This window comes from Lingula anatina, chromosome 3 (assembly GCF_051362555.1).
Source record: "Lingula anatina isolate TDL-2025a chromosome 3, LinAna3.0, whole genome shotgun sequence".
NCBI classification, from domain to species: Eukaryota; Metazoa; Brachiopoda; class Lingulata; order Lingulida; family Lingulidae; genus Lingula; species Lingula anatina.
The window spans coordinates 30,871,152-30,890,793 of NC_141769.1; the positions used below are offsets into that span (position 1 = coordinate 30,871,152).

General features: G+C 40.2%; 2 protein-coding genes across 4 annotated transcripts in view; both read right to left on the bottom strand.

The window, feature by feature from the left end:
- LOC106178531 (transforming growth factor beta receptor type 3) overlaps positions 1-19,642 on the bottom strand; it is a 37,643-nt gene that overhangs the window by 12,589 nt on the left and 5,412 nt on the right. For both annotated transcript variants that reach the window (XM_013561742.2, XM_013561743.2), the window contains exons 3-6: positions 5,508-5,720; positions 4,229-4,329; positions 1,068-1,248; positions 526-652 (exon numbers count right to left, since the gene is read on the bottom strand). In XM_013561742.2, coding sequence (XP_013417196.2) covers positions 526-652; positions 1,068-1,248; positions 4,229-4,329; positions 5,508-5,720 — 622 coding nt within the window. The remainder of the gene's footprint in view (positions 1-525; positions 653-1,067; positions 1,249-4,228; positions 4,330-5,507; positions 5,721-19,642) is intronic.
- LOC106152749 (uncharacterized) lies at positions 12,292-19,026 on the bottom strand. 2 transcript variants are annotated; one of them, XM_087008634.1, is made up of 4 exons: positions 18,781-19,025; positions 17,454-18,060; positions 15,944-16,643; positions 12,292-13,672 (listed from the first exon to the last, which is right to left on the bottom strand). In XM_087008634.1, the coding sequence occupies exons 3-4, from the start codon at positions 16,638-16,640 to the stop codon at positions 12,723-12,725; spliced, it is 1,647 nt and encodes a 548-aa protein (XP_086864760.1). In that variant the 5' UTR covers positions 16,641-16,643; positions 17,454-18,060; positions 18,781-19,025; the 3' UTR covers positions 12,292-12,722. The 2 variants fall into 2 exon arrangements, with proteins under 2 accessions (XP_086864760.1, XP_086864761.1); XM_087008635.1 differs by lacking the exon at positions 17,454-18,060 and having other exon boundaries at positions 18,781-19,026.

Here is a 19,642-nt window from a genome sequence, read left to right on the forward strand (position 1 = left end):
GCTTCTGAACATAACAATATATTAAATCACAATCCAACACTAAGAGCCCCTCCCAGTGTCCCTATGTCATAGGAAAATTTAATGTGGACTTGCAAAGGCAACTGTATACCTGAATTACATCTTAGTTATTTCATTTCACATTTCCACCTAATAAATGACCAGAGATAGTGTTTTATTTACAGCCCGTTACTATCCAGGAAACAGTACACAAAAGCAAGCAAATAAAACAGATGAAACAGTTGCAAAATAGGGAGTATGCACTGTTTGGATCTTGCCTGAAGGCAAATCCTAGAACCTAACACATCACTTAAAACTATTAGCTTGGTCCTATAGGATTCCTTAGGAATATGGCTCAATGGGATCCTATAGAAACTTATAGAATCCTATAGGACTCTTTCGTTAGGGCAGTTCCCTAAATAAAACAGAAGGTGTGCTTCCCAACTCACTGTGATATGAATTGTGTGTCATATTTGTGAAAACACATCACAGAATCCCATACGTTGTGGTAGCAGAAAGTGTACTCACTGCTTTGACATTCCCTCCCTAGAGGTCTCTGCACACCCTGACATGGGCTGGGGCTGAATGTATGCCGCAACGGAGCTGGAAGATTCAAATGGCTTCTGAAAGATACAGCTGCTGGGAGATTCGGGAGCTGAAAAAGAAGAAAGATGAAATTATATCAGATGGAAAATTAAAATGTAGTAGAAGCATATTAAATTTCATGTTAGTTGGTGGGATGTAGCTCATTGTATGAAAACTTTTACTATGACAGAACATCTTTTTTATTCCATTCAATATAACACAGTCAAGATTCAAACTGCCCATGATTTCCAAAATGCAAGTGATATTATTTTGTCTGGTATAAATGAGAAATGTTTAACTGTACTTCACCAACTTCACAGAATTAATAAATTTTTTTAGTAATAACCAATCATCACTAAAACTCTTCTTAAGTCACCCATTTCTTCTCTCGTAGAAAGAATGCGGTTTTATGTCTCCACTGATTTCTTCTCTTGGCTTAAGATGCATCAAGATCTATAGGAAATTAAGAAAGCTAATCTACTTACCAATGCCAACTTGTTTGAAGACATTGTTTCCATTCATGACCTCCATCAAAGATGTCACGGCATGGAACTTGCGCTCAGACCACTGTAGTAGGGTCTTACTGTCAGCTGGCATATTCTGGCGGCGCTCATTCTGCTTTTTAACGATATACGTGTCACCTGATATCCGCGATCCCGGAGACAGCTGAAAAGACAATGATAAAATAAATGTTAGTTAATCAATATTTATAGGATGAGGATTTTAAAGTGGCAACAATTAATAATGAGATCACCAGCAAAATCCAATCAATTCTAAATTGGCTCACTTTTGACCTATAGATCTTAAAAATTTTATCAAAATCTTCCCATATTTTTTTAGTCAAGCTATTAATGAACAAACAAACAAAAGTAAAAAAAAAAAAAAACAAACCTCTCTGGCTAAGGTAATTAGAGTGCTGTGTAACATTATATTATAAAGTTCAAAGATGATGTTTGTAAGTTGAAAGCAATGAGTGATCTACTGAATGGTAAAAAAATAACTTTCGGTGGAAAGATCGTCTTCCAACAAACACTATTTTTACACAACATTGATATCATATTAATACAAAGTCGTAATGTCTTAGGATAAATATAAACTGAGCGCGGTTTTGTGGAAAGAATGCGTGTTGTTCTGTTTCCAGTAGATTTCATTTAACCCAGATAAAGCATTTCTTTTATATGATGTGTTTAATAACACTAATCTAAAAACACCATTCCTGTGACAAAAGGTTACATTACAAAAGCTTTTTAAAGCTACAATTTTAAAAACCTAAGCTATATTTGTGAAAGTACAATAGGCAATGGCAAAGAGCAATTTAACTAAAAGCCAATTTTTTAAAGGCTTTCTCTGAAGTACCTTGTAAACTTAGGTGTGTTCTTGGAAAAATAACAATTAATAAAGAAGGTTATTTTTCTAATCAATAGAGCTCTTTAACAGCATCTCTTAGGAATCAAACTTCTGAGGCCTTGAAAATGTGAAGGTATTGTTCTGTAGCCTGGTTCTACTGAAATGGTATTTTAACATTCATCTTCCAAGCTGCAACAAATGTGCTGTTCATGTGTATCACTTGTATTTCAAGGTATACGTTACATGCCACAAACATCACACCGTTACTACCCACATTACAACCTCTCTCTTCATATCTTGGCATCGTTATGAGACATGTAAGCAAAATAATCCTTTTATTTATCTTTATTTTATTTGGGGGGGGGGGGGGGGGGGTAGGGGCTTGAGTTTTTTTTAAACATTCACAGACCAAATAAATAAACAAACAAATAAATAAATAAATAAATAAATAAATAAATAAATAAATAAATAAATAATAAATAAATAAATAAATAAATAAATAAATAAAAGTCCAACTTCATACACATGAAAATATGAATAGCTAAAAATTGTCCATTTTCACTTGATTTTGTAGTGCAAAAAAGGCTTCCACTTCAGACAGCGTGAATGGACAACCAAGAAGGTGCAAACAAACTGATGGCAACAAAGTACTAGTAATTAAATTTCTTTCAAGAATAATTTTTACTTGCTTTGCACTGGTTATTTTCTGTGTGATATTCACAAAATGGAGAAGGGCAAGTCTTAGAAATTAAATGGTCTTTGAGACTTTGTACAATAGAAATTGTTTTACATCTTACAAAGTATAGAGTTTGGCATTTGTTTACATGACAGTTCTCACCAAAACAATTTAAAAATTTTTAAATTTCAAAATAAAATTTTGAATAATTAAATATCCCTTACACTTTGACATCTTTATTCAAATCTGTACAATAATACCACAAAGTAAACAAAAGTACCATTTCAGTAACTTTTTTCACATAAGCAAAGTTATCTTGAGATATTTTTCCCATTATAAAGGAGCATGTCACAGATATTTTCGCCCTCTTCCTTTCTATGCATACACAGCCTTGGATATATAATAACTCTCCCTTTCTTCATCATCATTTCCCAAGTTTTTATTAATTTAACCCTCTATATATAACTCTCTCATTTTAAAGTGCTTTGGCTCGAGCAGTATTATCTCAGTTAAGTATTTCTCCATTCAAACCATCGCCCAGTAACTGTGCCAAGCTATGAGTACGCAGCAGGGCCTCCAGCCTGACCTTTTGACTGGCCTCGTGACTGGCTCTCCACACCCGTCACCATAGCAACAGAAATGTTATCATGGTCAAATGGTCATTCTATTCAGGATACGTTATCTGTTGCCCTGAAATACCCCCTGCCCACCAGTTGTAATTGCCTGTAGGAAAATAGCTCTCGCTCTGTCAAGCCCACATTATGATGATCAAGCTCTCTCTTCTCTCTCTCTGTGTGAACAGCTATTCACAAAAACAAACTTGATTTTTTTTTCTGCCTTGTCTAGCAAAATATCAAAAGTCAGAAGCAGGTTGACGACAATTTGCTGTTTAAAACTATACAAATACTCCATCTGAAGTTCATCAAAATACTGTTTACAACAATAGATTACTTTTTTCATTTATTGATTTGTTTGCTTATGTTTTCATGGAAAGAGGCATTTGTATTGCCCTGCTGTAATGGCAATTTTTTCAATGGGCAAAAATGATCAATCTTCCAAATACATAATTTTAAAATCATAAAAATTATATTTTTATATAGCATTTGTGATCCTTTTACAGCATATAATTTATAATAGCACTCATTGTGTGTGTGTGTGTGTGTGTGGGTGTGTGCGCACACGCACGTACGCACAGGCATGTGTGTGAAATAAGTTTTGTAGAGAGCCTGTAATGTGTGTCTGTAAAACATTTTTCTGATTAATTCAGTATATACAATTATAAACAAGCAACCTGATTTCAGCATTCATGCTATTTTTCAGTTTCAGTGTTCAACACAAAGACGCCTAGGGTATAATGTGGTCTTTTGGGAATATTGTGCTATTTATAATGATTATAAATAGCTGGTATGTAATCATAGTGTTATTGACTCCACAAGAAGTTTCGTTACAAACAGTGGTATAAATTTTTTGCAATTGATCTACAATGCAATTTTATGTCCTCTGATGCAACTTTTGCAGTAATCTTTTCATCTTACACATCTCTCGCCAAATATAATCAGGGAAGCTTTAATTACCTATTTTTATTTTAATTTATTTATCAATTTATGTGAAAAAGTGACCTACCCAGAATATGCTTGAGCGATTGGCAATGTTCCCTGTTTGCAAGTGCCATGTCACTGGTTTGGCAGAACTCAACACAAACACAAGCGGACCTGAGTGGGGGCCTGAAAAATAAACAAAAACAATCACAGGTTTGGTTAAATCTCTCAAAATTTTAATGAAACTTTAGTACAAGACAGCATGGATGAAAGAGGACTTTTAAAAATCCTGAAAATCCAGGCGCCAAGGACCTTAACCGGCCTATAAAGGTGGCGTGGAGGACATAATTACAACACCTTAATATCCTGATATTTTTGCAAGACTTTCATCTCTAAATAATTAACCATGTGACTTACTACTTTAATCACTTGTCAAAACATTTTAAATATTGAATCTTTCACTATCCAATAACCTCAACCCCTCTTAAAAAACAAGCACACATCCTCTCCTATTACCTTTCCCTTATCTAACTTATCACCTTCATGAAGTCTTAATCACAATCAAGTTAATACAAATATAACTAGACTAAAACTACACCACTTAAAAATCTCTTATATTAAACAGGCAGGTGCCGGGAGCAGGAATAACTTAGATAAACAATCAACTCTATCCCCTTCTAATATGGGATGCTGCTGTGTGCCATGCTGTGCAACAACAGCTCGAATACTATTCAAGCCGATGATGTAATCTGGGATTCATTAAGTTCCATCCAAATACATGTGAAAGGGCCAGAATGAAAATTTCTTGAAATCAGGACTTCCATAATAATCAGTTGATTAACCACATTTGTAAACAAGAAAAATAAATATGTTGGGAGTTGATAGGTTTCACTGCTTTGTTTCTGAACACAACCTAGGAGGGACTCAAAACAAAAACAAAACTTTCTAGGTAAGGACCTATATTCATCACACACTTGCACTCCAGGTGTTGCTAAATCCATACCTGTTCACTACAAACAGGACTTAAAATATGTGACTTATCTGCTCAATTCATACCTGCACTGGCTGCATACATACAAACAGGACTTAGAGCATGTGACCAAGGCTGTGTTCACAACTAGTTGATGCGCAAACTAACTAGTTCCTAGATCAAATATGGCAAGACCTACTTGAAAATGTGCCAAAATTTAATAGCTCTGCCCCTGCTGGAACGACACACGTGGGGGTGGGGGGGGGTGGGGTAGGTGGGGGGTTCAGTTGTGTACCGTTTTTGTTCGGCAGACTATATAGTCCATGGACCAACTTGTTGTGAGCAAGGCCTTATCTGTTAAATTCATACCTATTCATTACAAATAAAACCTTACCGGTGAACTCTAGAGGTAGAATATGTAGAGTTATAACAGGATGGTCTCCTCCGAGCAACGTTCCCTGTAGGTTGATCACGTGGACTTCCTTGCGACTAGGAGTGATATTAGAACTTACGCACCCTCCAGATGGCGTGAGCTGCTCGTAGACAGGAGAGACGTAGGGAGAGGAATAAGGATAGGTGATGGCACACTTCGATGCAACTTCAGGGGCTGAAATTGAAAAAGAAGACGAAGTTGTTAATTGAGATGCATTCATTCCATGAAACAAAGCAATCTCTCTGGGTATGTGAGAACTCTAAGATCTCACACAACGTATACAACTTAAACTTATAGTTTAAATTTTCAGCAAGAACAAGATATCACTAAATAATTAGAAATTGGCAAAAAAAAATGTAATGCAAGAAAAAAAATCCTTATTTACATTCACCAAAGTTCAAGTGTTTATTTTGCACAATTAGCAAAACCTGCACATTAACAAAATATGCTGAAGAAGGCAAGGCACTCATCATAATAAGTTCCACAAGCCTGGTTACATGCCAAAAATTATTTGGGATATGCACATATTAATTGATTGAAAAAGGTATTATCACAAATATGTTACCTAAATCTTCAATGAAGAAGTCATATGCTATTCTAACTTATGTCCTATTCTAAAACAACCCACTCATTTTATATTATACACTGAAAAGAAGCAAAACCATATCATCAAACATATTTAAAAAGTGTGTAATGGGGGGGGGGGGGGGGTTGGCAATCTGCACGCATGAAATAATAGAAAGTGTGAAGATATCAATACTGTGTAAACACACAACTAGGCAAAAATCCATACAGCTGGGCTGAAATTTATTGCTCAATTTGTAACATAGAACATGGACTGTACACAGAGCTGGCTGAAGGTCTCCATACAGGGATGGATTTCTTAACACTTACAATGACTGTTAATTATGTGCTAAGCGCACCAATTTAAACAATATCCAAGATTTTTTTTTCACTTTTATTTAGTTTTGAAGCAATATCAGTCATCAAGGGGACCACAGGATCAAGATTAATCGATTTTTGATGCAAAATGGCAAAGTAAGCTATAATCTTCAGAAAAAAAAATACACCATGTTTTCTTTGGTAAATTTCATATTTTGATTTCAAGAATTTATATAATTTACATCTTTATTTTCAAAAGTTACAATCTCAACCATTCTATGAAAAAGAAAGAAGTCAGGCTGAGGACACTTGGCACAGGCCTCACTAGGATAGCTTATTGCTCTTGAAATTGGCATCAGGTCAACCAATAGTACATTCCACTCTGACCTCTTCCATCAAACTAAACAGAACGATGCAACTAAAAGACAAAAATAAATGTCAACACAGCTATTTAGTGTATTTCAAAACGAAATTTCTTTACAGTTACTCAAATTTCTGATTCCCTTTTCAGCCTATAACAAAATAACGTGCATGCATGTGCGTGTGCATACACAAGCATTCTTCACATTTTCTCTTCCACAACAAGTTAAAACATCAAGTGGACATACATACATACAGACAATACGTGGGCCATATTCACAACCAATGCTGATTCTCAGACCAACAGATCAGCAGACCAAATTACTGTAGCAGGTTGGCCATATCTGATCTGTGGATATATATGATTCCGTGGATCAACTCGTCCTGAATGCACCAAAGGTGCCATCCAATATGTTTCTAATGCCAGTATGTGGTAAAAGTATGACTAACCTATACTTAAAACAAACTCAATTTACATCAAAACAATCTGATCAGCTTCCAACACATCCCCTTAGTAAAACGCAAAGTTTGTAGCAAATTTACAAGAGCATCTAAGGTTTGCAGCAAAATTGCAAGAAGTCTTCATATATATATTCTTTCAAATTTAAAACAAATCTCATTTGTATGGCAAAATCCTTGCAAATTTGCAGAAAATTTGCAGCCACAGTTTGCAAATAAGCCTAAAATTTTGCTATGGGTCGACCTTGGAATTCTAAATCCCATGTCAAGCGATTTGGTCATCAGTAATCTCAGTTTTAATACAGCCAGTATGAGTTCCTGACCTCGCACTCAGTAACCGCTCTATAAATACAGAGAAATTACTCTCAAATAATGTTTACTCTCCTTCTGATCTCCATTATGATTTTGTCAAACCTCCTCACCACGTTTGACCGTAAATTGACCCCTTCCTTTTGACCAGCGATGTAATGGTCATTCCGACTCAATGGCCGGGCTGTATGACCTTTCAAAATAAACCAACTTATTTAAATTCAAGATATTACTAATGCAAGCTATGTTTTGTATGAAGCAGAACTTGGAAAACTTGACCAGCTTGGATATAATGGAAAATTGCCATCGTATTTATATAGGCTATGTTGTTACACAACTAGGGTCCATATTTCTAAAGGACTAAGCACTAGTGGGTCACAAAGGTTATGTAATTCATAGCACAGGGCCACATTTAACAAAAGACCCAGAGTCTTAAGTTGGCCTGAGCTATAAGAGCGAAAATTTTGGTCTACTTAAATGCAGGCTAAATCCGTAGTAGTACACTTAAATACTGGTATTAGTCACTCTACACAAAAAGTAGGAATAGCTGATGTTTTAGACCAACAGTAACTTTTTTAGTTCAGTGTTCTTCAACAGACTTATTGCAGTTTTCAGTACACTATGTCTGAAAATAAGGACATTCTTATGCCCAAAGTTCTTTGGTGAAACGTGGGCCAAGCCAACAGAATAAGTTAAAGGGTGCAGTGTTCCAAGCATGTGGTTCTCTGTGACCCCCCCCCCCCCCCTCCACAAATACACACACTCACACACACACACACACTCACTCAGTTTCACACACACACACTCACACACACACACACACACACATAAACACACACACATTCACACAGTTTCACACACACACACACACACACACACACACACATTCACACAGTTTCACACACACACACACACACACATACACTCACATAAACACACACACTCACAGTTTCACAAATACAGTTACACTTACATGTATTCACACACACATACACATACTCACACACATACAGTTTCAAACATACAGTTTCACATACACTTACACACACACACACACACACACACAAAGAGAGAGAGAGAGAGAGAGAGAGAGTCACACACACACACACACACACACACACACACACAGCTGAATACCTCCAGGTCAATAACCTTAGGCTCTCTATTTACGTAACTGGCACACACTGACAGTAATGTGCATACCTTGACCTACCTCTATTTGCCATGCTAGTAAAACCATGACCCCATTTAAAAAAATATTCTTGATGTACACATTTGAACTGTCTCCAGTATATATGATTCTAGTAATAACAGTTGGCTGAAACAGTACTGGTGGCTATTGTAATGAGCAAGGGGAGCTTCACAATTTTTTCTTGCACATGACACACAATTCACCATCAATAAGCTGTAAATATTCTAAACTTGTTTTGCAACATTTACTCACAAATTGAACAATTACACATTTATATTGCATTGTAAATGGCCCTTTTGTCCTGAAAAAAAAAAGGTTTTCAGTTGAACCATTTCGTGAAAATTCCTTGACAAATAAGAGTAGAAAAGGGCTGTGGAATGTTGACAATTGATATGTTGATTTACATGTAAAAAAATCAAGAAAGACAGATGAAGGTGTTACCCTTCATTCCCTTGCTTTTTTTTCATCAACACTTCAAATAAAAAGTGACAGAGATTGCAATTCAAACTGTTTGCTATTTAGTTCCAAAAGGGGTTGTTTATGCATGGGACAGTAACGTGTGACACTGGTTTGATGAGATAATTAACAGGAATCCATCAAAACGCCACACCCACTTAATATTCCATAACTATATTATCCGTATATAACAGTGTAAAGCGGGGTTAAACAGCCCAAACTGGCATGGTCATGCCTGACCTAATTCTAGCCCTACCTGGCCTTGTCCTACACTCTACCAAGGGGACAGATTGACTTTTCACAAGATATTCCCAGATAATTTGTGTCTTTAGATAAATAGACAGACATTTGATTCTCTGCTTTTTGAAATTTGCCTATTATGCTTGGTCATATTTGCTGCTATTCATGCCTGGACTAATTCTATACCAAATTAGCTTAATCATATCTAGCTTTATTCTAGTCCCAACTTGCCTACACCTTAATGAAAATTCACATTTTTTTTCACTATTCCAGTCTGTTCTGTAATCTGTTCAATAGGCTAACAATGTTCCCTTTTCCCTAGATTAATTTTATGACCTTTATGTAGAATCCATCTACCACCTTTTTGTACATATTTCGTTATTTTTAACCTGCCATCCAACAGTGGGGGTCATATTGCCAGGCCCGTAGCCAGGGGGGGGGGGTTCGAAAGAACTGCCCTTTTTGCTGGGAAAAGGTCCACTTTGGATAAAATTTGATCTAGGTACATGAAGGTTTTATGATAAAAGGTCCACTTTTTCAGAAAACGAACCCCCCATTTGAAATTGCTGGCTACGGGCCTGTATTGCCATTATTCTGTTTTTGGTCCTGTCCAAAAAAAAATCCATTTTCCATAATTCAATGATTATTTTGATATAAAATTTCATCACCATTCTCATCCAGTGCAAGCGTAAAAGCTACCTATGGTGTTTTTTCCTCCCAAGATATTCCAACCCTCACAATCTCTCATTCTTGACATCACCCCTATGACCTGAAAACTAACTCCACATTCCACGATGAGGTCAAGACCCAAAAGAGGACCAACCAATTATGTCCTCACATTTTGCGGTGACGTGCTGGTGGAATAATTTAGGCTGCATTTACTGAAGCAAGTGATGCAAAAAGACCATAGACTGACTCAGCCCTGTGAGGTTAAAATATGTTTATTTTTCTTTACTTCTAGGGTACTTGTTCAAGTTATATTATGATTAACAATTTTTTCATGTACTGAATTTCAAAGAACAGTAAACCAATTGTACTTTATTTGATTTTAAGCCAAGGGCAGTATCAATCACTGCTGCACTGGTTACATATCAACTTTTCTTTCTACAGATCTATTTTTTACAAGTCCAAGTATGCCAATTTGTTTTCTAAACAAGTCTAACTGATATCATATGTCGACATTTTTAAAAACTAAACTGCCTCTTTTTTACATGACAGAAATGTTGAGGCTCAAATGACTGTAAAAACCACAGAATATTTCATGCTACATAAAAATAAAATCTAACTAGACAAAGAAAAGCAATGGTAAAATTGGTTCTGATTACAGATTATGATTTTTCATCTTTTCTCAAAAACCAGTCCACTTCAGTCCCTGCCCAAAACCTTTCAGCCTAATTGGCCTTTGGGCCCCAAAGCAGAGCACACTGGCCTAAAGGTGATTGGATAATAATGGACACTATCAATTTAAGCAATTAAAATGGTGCCATTTTGGATAAAAAGGTGAGCAGGATGCGCGATGTTTCCTCTGAGTATTCTGTGGTTTGTCATAAAGTGAGTTTTTGAGTTTATAAGATGAAATTTTTTTGAACACTTCATAAGTGCTTTCATAGATTTTGTACCACCAAAGTTGCCATCAAGCCTGTAGGGCCAGTATATACAAAGGGCTTTTAAACTATTTCAATTATGGCAGGAACATCTCAGAGGCAGAAATTACATTAATCTTTCAAAGGTCTCATCTCTTAAATTATGCTTTAATCATAAAATTCAGAAAATCACCATTGCCTTTTCTCTCTCTTTCACCTTTATGGGCACATGACACCTACATGATACTAACATGTTGCTATGGTTCAGACATGTAGTTGGTTAAGCAAGAATAACTGAGAATCAGCCACCTTGAAACCAATACTTTTAAAAAGGCATTTATTCCTTATGCAAATAAGTAGAAAAATGAATGAAAAGAGACATTTTTTGCTATGTTTGATAATTAGGTCATTGACATAGTGGCGGTAGGGAGTCACCCAGACGACCCGTTATGCATACGTAGATCGCGAACTGCGTTTATGTACGAATGAGGCACAGCTGGAAATGACGTAATTATTAAAGGTGGCTGGAAAATAGCGCCGCTAAGGACTGGATTTGAACTAGCGGAAAAACGTTTTGAAGACAGACTAAGCGGAAAGGAGGAAAAAGGACTTAGAAAAGAAGCTGACGGGGAGGGAGGAGGTGAACGAAATAAAGTGAGAGACTTACCGATCTGCTACTTTAGCTGTACTCAAACACTGTCCTCTATTGTTGTACGTATAGTAGTAAGCGTTGTCGACGGCTGCACGTCTCTCTATAGTTGACCGCTCGTGCCGGAGGCTGGATACGATCTGACCGCTACTGCTAAGATCTTCAACGCGCACATGTGGGTCACATGTCAATTAGGACGCGTAACGATTGGTCAAGATGATGTAAGAAGTGCGGTAGAGGCACAAGTGGCTGTATAACGGCGCCAGGGCGACTCCCTACTTATTATGTAACGTCATAAATGGGATTGCGTCTAAGGCCGCAATCTTGTATTTATTCCTTATGCAAATAAGTAGAAAAATGAATGAAAAGAGACATTTTTTGCTATGTTTGATAATTAGGTCATTGACATAGTGGCGGTAGGGAGTCACCCAGACGACCCGTTATGCATACGTAGATCGCGAACTGCGTTTATGTACGAATGAGGCACAGCTGGAAATGACGTAATTATTAAAGGTGGCTGGAAAATAGCGCCATGAAAACGCCAGGACATGTGTAGCATGTACCTGGGGTTTTTCCGCCACCCAAAAAATGTAAATAAAGAAAAAACACCTATAATGAGATATGAACAATTTAATTATTGAACATTGATGCGTATATGAGAGGAAAAGGATATTTAATTTAGTTTTGAAGTACCTGGAACTGTGTTGTAAAGTCCTTTGGTAAAATTTTTTGCGTATCAGTCCTTTGCTCTATAACAATATAAGCGTATAAAGTTGTTGTAAAACTATGCTGTCTTTTAAAAATGCTTAAACCACTGCAATCAGTAGAGGGGAAGTGACAAGTCCATGCTCCTATAGACGTATGTATATCTTTAACGTAATCGGAGCGTCGTCGCCCCGAAGGGTCAGTTGGTCGTACATACCCTTGCGTTTCAGTATATGAGTTCTATAACGAAATAAACGTATAAAATTGATGTAAAGTAAGCTATCGCTTATAAATACATAAATCTCCTGTAATCGGGAAAGAAAAGAGTCTAGTCAATGGTTCTAAAAGCGGATGTATTTCTTGAAAGCGTTGGAGCGCCATCGCCCCAACGAACGGATCTGTTGGTCGGACATACCCCTGCTAGCAGCTAAGGTTGCGCCCCCGATACGAAAACTATGACTTCTTATGTTCGTGTTAGCGATTGAAGCGGACGCAAGGCATACTTGTAAGGCTCTGTTGAATTGGGAACGCCTCACTGGAGACCCGTCCTGATTTACGAAGAGGTGGGGGTAGGTGGAGGCCGGGCGGGCTTGGAGGTAAGCTTTACAGATGGACACCGGGCATATCGTAGGTTGCGAGATGATTGAAATCTGGAAGTTAGAGGTGACTGATGAGTGTTTAAACGATCCAAAGGTTAGAGTCAGTTGATGGCTGGTCTGATCGTAACGTAGATCGTCCCGTAAGAGCGTATGAGGCGATGGTCCTGCCGTGATCTCACTAATGCGCAGTAAGCCGAAAAAGGCTAAAGAGAACATGGCCTTGTACAGGATTGCATTGTAACTCGAATCGAAAGCGTGTGAGGCGGCGGATACGAGTTTTTCAAGGATAGGTAGAGTGATTGGCAGGCGTGTGTCCTGAGAAGGCTGTAGTCTCTGTAAGCCCTGAAGCGTCTGACGCACCAGGTAAGTGGCTGTGGGGTCCGTCATATTTCGCATTTTGTATCTGTAGCTTAAAGCTGACATGAAAGTTTTTATGGAGTTGGGCTTATAGCGGATCGCCAAATATTGAGCAAAGAGCGCCGTTATCGTAGCGTCTGCGGGGAAGGGTACTAAACCGGTGGACGCCTGAAAATCCTGTAATAGGTTGTCGATTTTTCCGTACGAACGTCGCGTTGAAGGGGCCAAGGCTGCGTTGATTGTATTGTTTAGTCGGCCAGTAAGATCTCGGGTGACAGATGACTGGGCAGCGGAACGGGATGGGGTGTGGCTGTCGTTTGCGTAGAGCGGAAAGTCTGAAAATCGAAGCGAGAAAGAGCGTCAGCTGCGACGTTGTCAGAACCTGGAATATGTTCGGCTTTGAATAGAATGTTGTAGGATAACGCAACAAGGGTTAGTTTGCGAAGTAAGCGGAGAATAACTTTTTCTTTTGTCGAACATTTGTTTAGAACGTATACTAGCGCTTGATTGTCTGAATGAACGATGACTTTTTTGTGAGCGAAAGTGTCACGCCATAGGCTGAAAGCTGCCACTATAGGATACATTTCAAGAACGGCTATGTTTAATTGCTTCAAGTGATCAGCCCAGGGTCCCCAGAACCACAGAGAGTTGAGTATCGCGCCGAACCCATGTTGGCTAGAAGCGTCGGTGTACAGGTGAAGGGTGTTCGAACCTTCCCATGCGTCGTCGTGGAAGAAACCTCTTCCGTTGAACTCGAGTAGAAAACTTCTCCACATATTCAGGTCGGCTCGAGATTCGCTGTTAAGACGGACTTTGAAGTATGGTTTAGAGACCCCTATTGTCAAGTTTATGAGTCTGCGAAGGAAGGCTCGGCCAGCGGGAATGATGTAGCAGCAGAAATTTAAGAGACCAATGATCGACTGAAGCTCTTTCAATGTGATTTTCTTACTGCGGAGGTGAGACTGAATTAACTCTAAACACCTTGAGATTTTTTCGGCGGGAAGTCGGGCCTCTTGCTTTACAGAGTCTAGCTCAATGCCCGCGAACGTTATGGTCGTGGCCGGGTCAGTTGTTTTGTCTGCAGCGATGGGTATCCCGATGTCCTTGCACGTATGAAGAAATTGTTGCAACTTGTTCGAACAACCTTGGTAAGAGCTTTCTACGACAAGGAAATCGTCTAGTAAGTGAGTCATGTGGGGAATGTCTAGCTTTGTAGCTGCGATCCACTGCAGTGCCGAACTAAGCTTTTCGAAGAGGCTGCATGAACACGAAAGACCCATAGGCAATGTTTTGTCGAAATAGAAAAACTGGCGATGTCGAAAGCCTAACAGAAAGCGGTAGTCTGGATGAATCGGAATGATACGAAAAGCATTTTCAATGTCTGTTTTTGCCATGAAGGCTCCCTTTCCAACGGTCTTGACTAAGCGTATGGCGTCGGCGACTGTGGCGTATTGCACTGAAGAATGTTCTGGGTTAATGCCGTCATTAACCGAATGGCCTTCGGGGTGGGAGAGGTGGTGGATAAAGCGAAATTTGCCTGGGGAATTTTTGGGGACGACGCCGACAGGGGAGATTTTAAAATTTGGAAAAGGAGGGGTGGCGAGAGGGCCCAATAAACGACCCGCTTGGACTTCGGTGAGAATTTTGTCGTCTAACGCTTGGGAAGTGTCGGAGGCGGACTGTAAGTTTTTAGTAGAATTTTGAGGGAGGGAACCTGAAAAGGGGATTTTAAAACCTTCTGAAAACCCCGTAACTAGAAATTGAGACGTGACGATGTCGTAATTTGTGAGGTAACGTTCGAGGATCTGGGGTTTTACGGGGGTGGTGATGGACTGGTCCTGATTGTACGGCTTGTTTTGGAGAATGGCCTGCTGGAGAGGGGAACTAGAATCTTCGGAAGCTGGGTCTGGGTTGGTAGGGGGAAGGGCCGGAGGCTCGAAAGGAGTGGGATCGTTGGCGGGACATTTTGAATGGAGAGGGCTTTGACGAAAGTTGGGGGCAAGAGGAACGGGGGTGACTGCCCCTGCAGCCCATGCATTGGTGGGGGAAACGGCACGTGAGCGGGTTGCATGGCTGTCCCTCGTTCCAGCGAAAACAGAAGCCAGGTCTGGAGGCTGATTGTGGGACTTGGTCTTGATCACGTCTCGCAATGAAAGTGACCTCCGCCAATATAACTCCGTTAGGGTCCTCCCAGTTGAATCCAGGGGACTTTTGTTGTGCTCTGAACTTCTCGTCGTAGCGACGCCAATTAGGGAATTTGTTGGCCTGCATTTCGAGAATGCGGTTTGCGTAATGAAGGAGGCTCACTGCTTCCGTTGGGAAGCGCTGAAGGTGAATGACACTAAAAACGTGGAATGCGCACTGCCATTGATACGGGGTTATCGGAGACGAACGTTTGTGTGCAGGAGCCAACTTAAACGAAATATTCCCGTCGTCGTCGACATTGGGCTGTGTAACGAGTTGTTGGGGCGTAGAAATTTCTGAAGAAGTAAGCGTATTTGACGAGGGGGGAAGGAGCGATTTCATATCCACGAACTCTTTAGCCCAGATTTTTTCCCTGAGGTTCTTGGGGACATGCTGGTCTAAAAGTGAATAGTGGCTCTTACCTTGAGAGCCCTGGTCCTGAGCCGGGCAGTGGAGGTGAGTGGGTGGCTGAAACTGTGCCTGGTTAGAAGAAGGATTACCCATGTAACCCTGAGAGGACGAAGGACCGGGATTAGAGGCGTAACCCGTGTTACCCTGTGACGACTGACGAACTTGAGACTGGGCTGGGTTACCCATGTAACCCGGGTTACCCATGTAACCCTGAGGGAAGGGAGAGTGTGTTGTGGCAAAGAAACCCAAGTTACTCTGCGACGACGTGGAAGGCTGGACATGTCCGGAGTTACCCACGAAACCCTGCGTGGTAGGCAGCTGAGATGGGGCAGAGTAACCCATGTTACTCGGCACTGCCCTTACAGCCTCTTGACTCCCGGTGTGTAAAGGTGCTTGGCCGTGCAGGGACACCTGACCCTGGATAGGATTACCCATGTAACCCTGTGAGGTGCCAGGTGGTGGGCTGTTTATGACACCCTGAGTAGCTGTATTGCTTGTGTGCGCATCTGATATCAGCGATCCGCTAGAGGGAATTGGGTTTGAGGCGGCGGCTGCTGCTCGTGGCGAGCTGTTTTGCCTGTGTTGATGCGCGACCTGCACGTTTGCGTCCGTCATAACGGCGGTCGCGTATTCCCCGTGTTCCTGCAAGGCTTGAAGGAAGGAGAATCCTTCCATGGGAGGTGCAGGGATGTGAGGAAGTTGGCTCATGGTCTGAAATAGAGAATGAATTGTTGTGACTCCCTGAGCAGAGATTTTAGCCCTGCCAGCTATGTGGGTGAGTGGGGGAGGGTGTCTGTATGTGTGAGTTTGTTTTATGTGAGAGGAGTAAAAAGATGGAAAGGTTCCGCTAATATGACGAGCAACGTACGTGAACGGATGTGTAAATAGTGGAACGTGATAAAATGTAACGAACTATTGCGATAACGTGTAACGAGCATAACGGGAACAGTAACGAATCTAGCCGTGATAACGTGTAACGCATGCGGCATAGTAACGGATGTAGCATGTAACGAATTAACGTACGTAAGTATAACGTGTTTCATTGTGCGGAAAGTAATCTGAAAACGTGTAACTTAATGTGGCATGTCTGTAGTGAGTATAACGGGAAAATGTAACGAATCTAACGGTAATAACGTGTAACGTATGTAGCTTAATAACGGATGTAGCATGTAGTGAAATAACGAACGTAAGTATAACGTGTTTCAGTGTGCGGAACGTAATCTGAAAACGTATAAATTAATGTAGTATGAAACGTGTAAACCATGTAACGAATGAGACGAGATAATATAAAACGTATGTGGCGGTGATAGGAGATAGCGACTGCAGAATGTGCTACGATGTAACGAAAGGCCATGAAAACGTGAAACGTACGCAACTATTTAAACAGAAGCGAATCAAAAGAATAAAATGATGGCAACGTGTGTAACGTAACGGAATGCGTATAATTATTATAACCTGAATAAACAATAAAACTAAATATAGTTAGTAGGCGACTTGATGCAAGGAGCGTGGTATACTCACGCAGATGACGTCGCGAATGGATTACAGCGCCCCGTATCGATCGCCAGAGACGTTTTCGTCCCCGTGTGTTCAGATGAACTCCGTCGGAGCAGAGGACGTCTTTCCACGCATCTTGGATTCCCACGTGTTTCCAGAAGTGTGCTCGTGACTTGGTTGAAAGTTGTCTTCGTAGTTCGTCGTTGATAACGTCGACTTGGCCATTGAAAGATTCCTGGTCCGATTCCTGCTTCAGGTAACCCCTCTGTTTGTATGCTCGAGGGTAAAGCTGGCCCCAGTATAAGTGAATGCGACGGTTACGGCGGAGGATTTCATCAATTAAGAACAGGATGGAACGGATGACTGGTGTGGGATCGTGGCCAAGGCGAATGTCATTTTCACCCAACTGACAATATATGAAGTCGGCTGAGGAAACGGCGCTCCAAAGATCGGGAAATTGCCACATGCTGTGGACGTTAGCGCCACCACGCGCTAAGTAGCGTACTCTAGATCCAGCAATACCAAGATTGTTGGGAAGGTCACTGTCGTCCCGAAGTCGACGGATGAAACTATGTCCCATAACTACAACTTCCCGATTGTCTGGTTTCATGCTGAACGTATGTGTACTAAGCTGCAAAGAATGAAGGAATAATGCGTGGGGTGAAGTGAGGGTATTGCGTGCTAAGACTTGGTAGTAGGAGGGGGTGTTGTAGAGACAAAAAGATGTGACTAGGCTATGAGCATCTGTTAAGTATTAAAGTCGGTTCTATTGAAGAGCTGGGTTAATGTGACGCTAATTAGCTCGTCCGGTGAAAGTTACGTAATGACCTAAGTGATGTAAGCTTAGGTTACAGATTAGAGAAGACTTTGGAGCCATCTAATTAAACATGCATGTGTCCACAGATGTGGTGCGTGGGAATGGCGTAAACATATCTGAACTGAAAAACGTATAGGAAGGCAAGTTTAAGCGTAAAAAGGGGCTATGTAATGTGTTACTAACGACTAATCTGTAGTGATAGTGTAAAGGTGAGCGTTCTAATAACGAGAGGGATGACTATCGGGGGTGAGGTTCATTAGCTACGGATGCGTAAAATATACTAGTGGACGTGTATTAATAATAAGCTTCACCTGCATGTCTATTAAGAGCTAACGAGCGGGGTATCTAATGTGACTAAACGAACTACCATACAGTTCTGAGTCCGGTGCTGAGATCCTGGAGTGGTAAGATCGACGATCGGAGGAAAAAACTCAACGTCCATCGGTGTTAAGTAACGACAAGAGATATAATGCCAACTGTAGACCATGATAACGTAACGAACTGATATTGAACGAAATAAAGTGAGAGACTTACCGATCTGCTACTTTAGCTGTACTCAAACACTGTCCTCTATTGTTGTACGTATAGTAGTAAGCGTTGTCGACGGCTGCACGTCTCTCTATAGTTGACCGCTCGTGCCGGAGGCTGGATACGATCTGACCGCTACTGCTAAGATCTTCAACGCGCACATGTGGGTCACATGTCAATTAGGACGCGTAACGATTGGTCAAGATGATGTAAGAAGTGCGGTAGAGGCACAAGTGGCTGTATAACGGCGCCAGGGCGACTCCCTACTTATTATGTAACGTCATAAATGGGATTGCGTCTAAGGCCGCAATCTTGTATTTATACCAGAAGCCTAAATTTAGCACTTCCATCCCATAAATTTCAAATCTCATTTTAATGCCCCTTCCTTATATGGGAAATAACAGAGATTCTGACCATCATAAAAACCCACTCTGCCCATTTTACATGCATACTGAGTTGCTGTCACGATACTAGAATATCGGTAGTAAATCAATAATTCAACTACATAGTTCATTGTACGTATATGTATAAATCTTATTCAAGAACAGAAGCCATTAATATATGACAGCAAGTATGGTTATAGCTGCCATCTTGTGGACAGTCCCCAACTGGATCTTTTCTCTCACAAATATGACCTTTATGTTTACAAGTTTATTGTTATCAATGAGAACAAATATCACAAAAGCCTGAAAAACACAGGTAAATAGTCCAGAAATTAGCATTCTATAAGCATCCCTGCCATGGACACACATACCAGCATAATTTGTTTACCAACCACTGAGAAAGTTGAACCATTCAAGATTATTTTCCAAAATGGTATCAAAAATTATCAACATTTTCAACACTTAGAGAGCATTCACATCAAGAA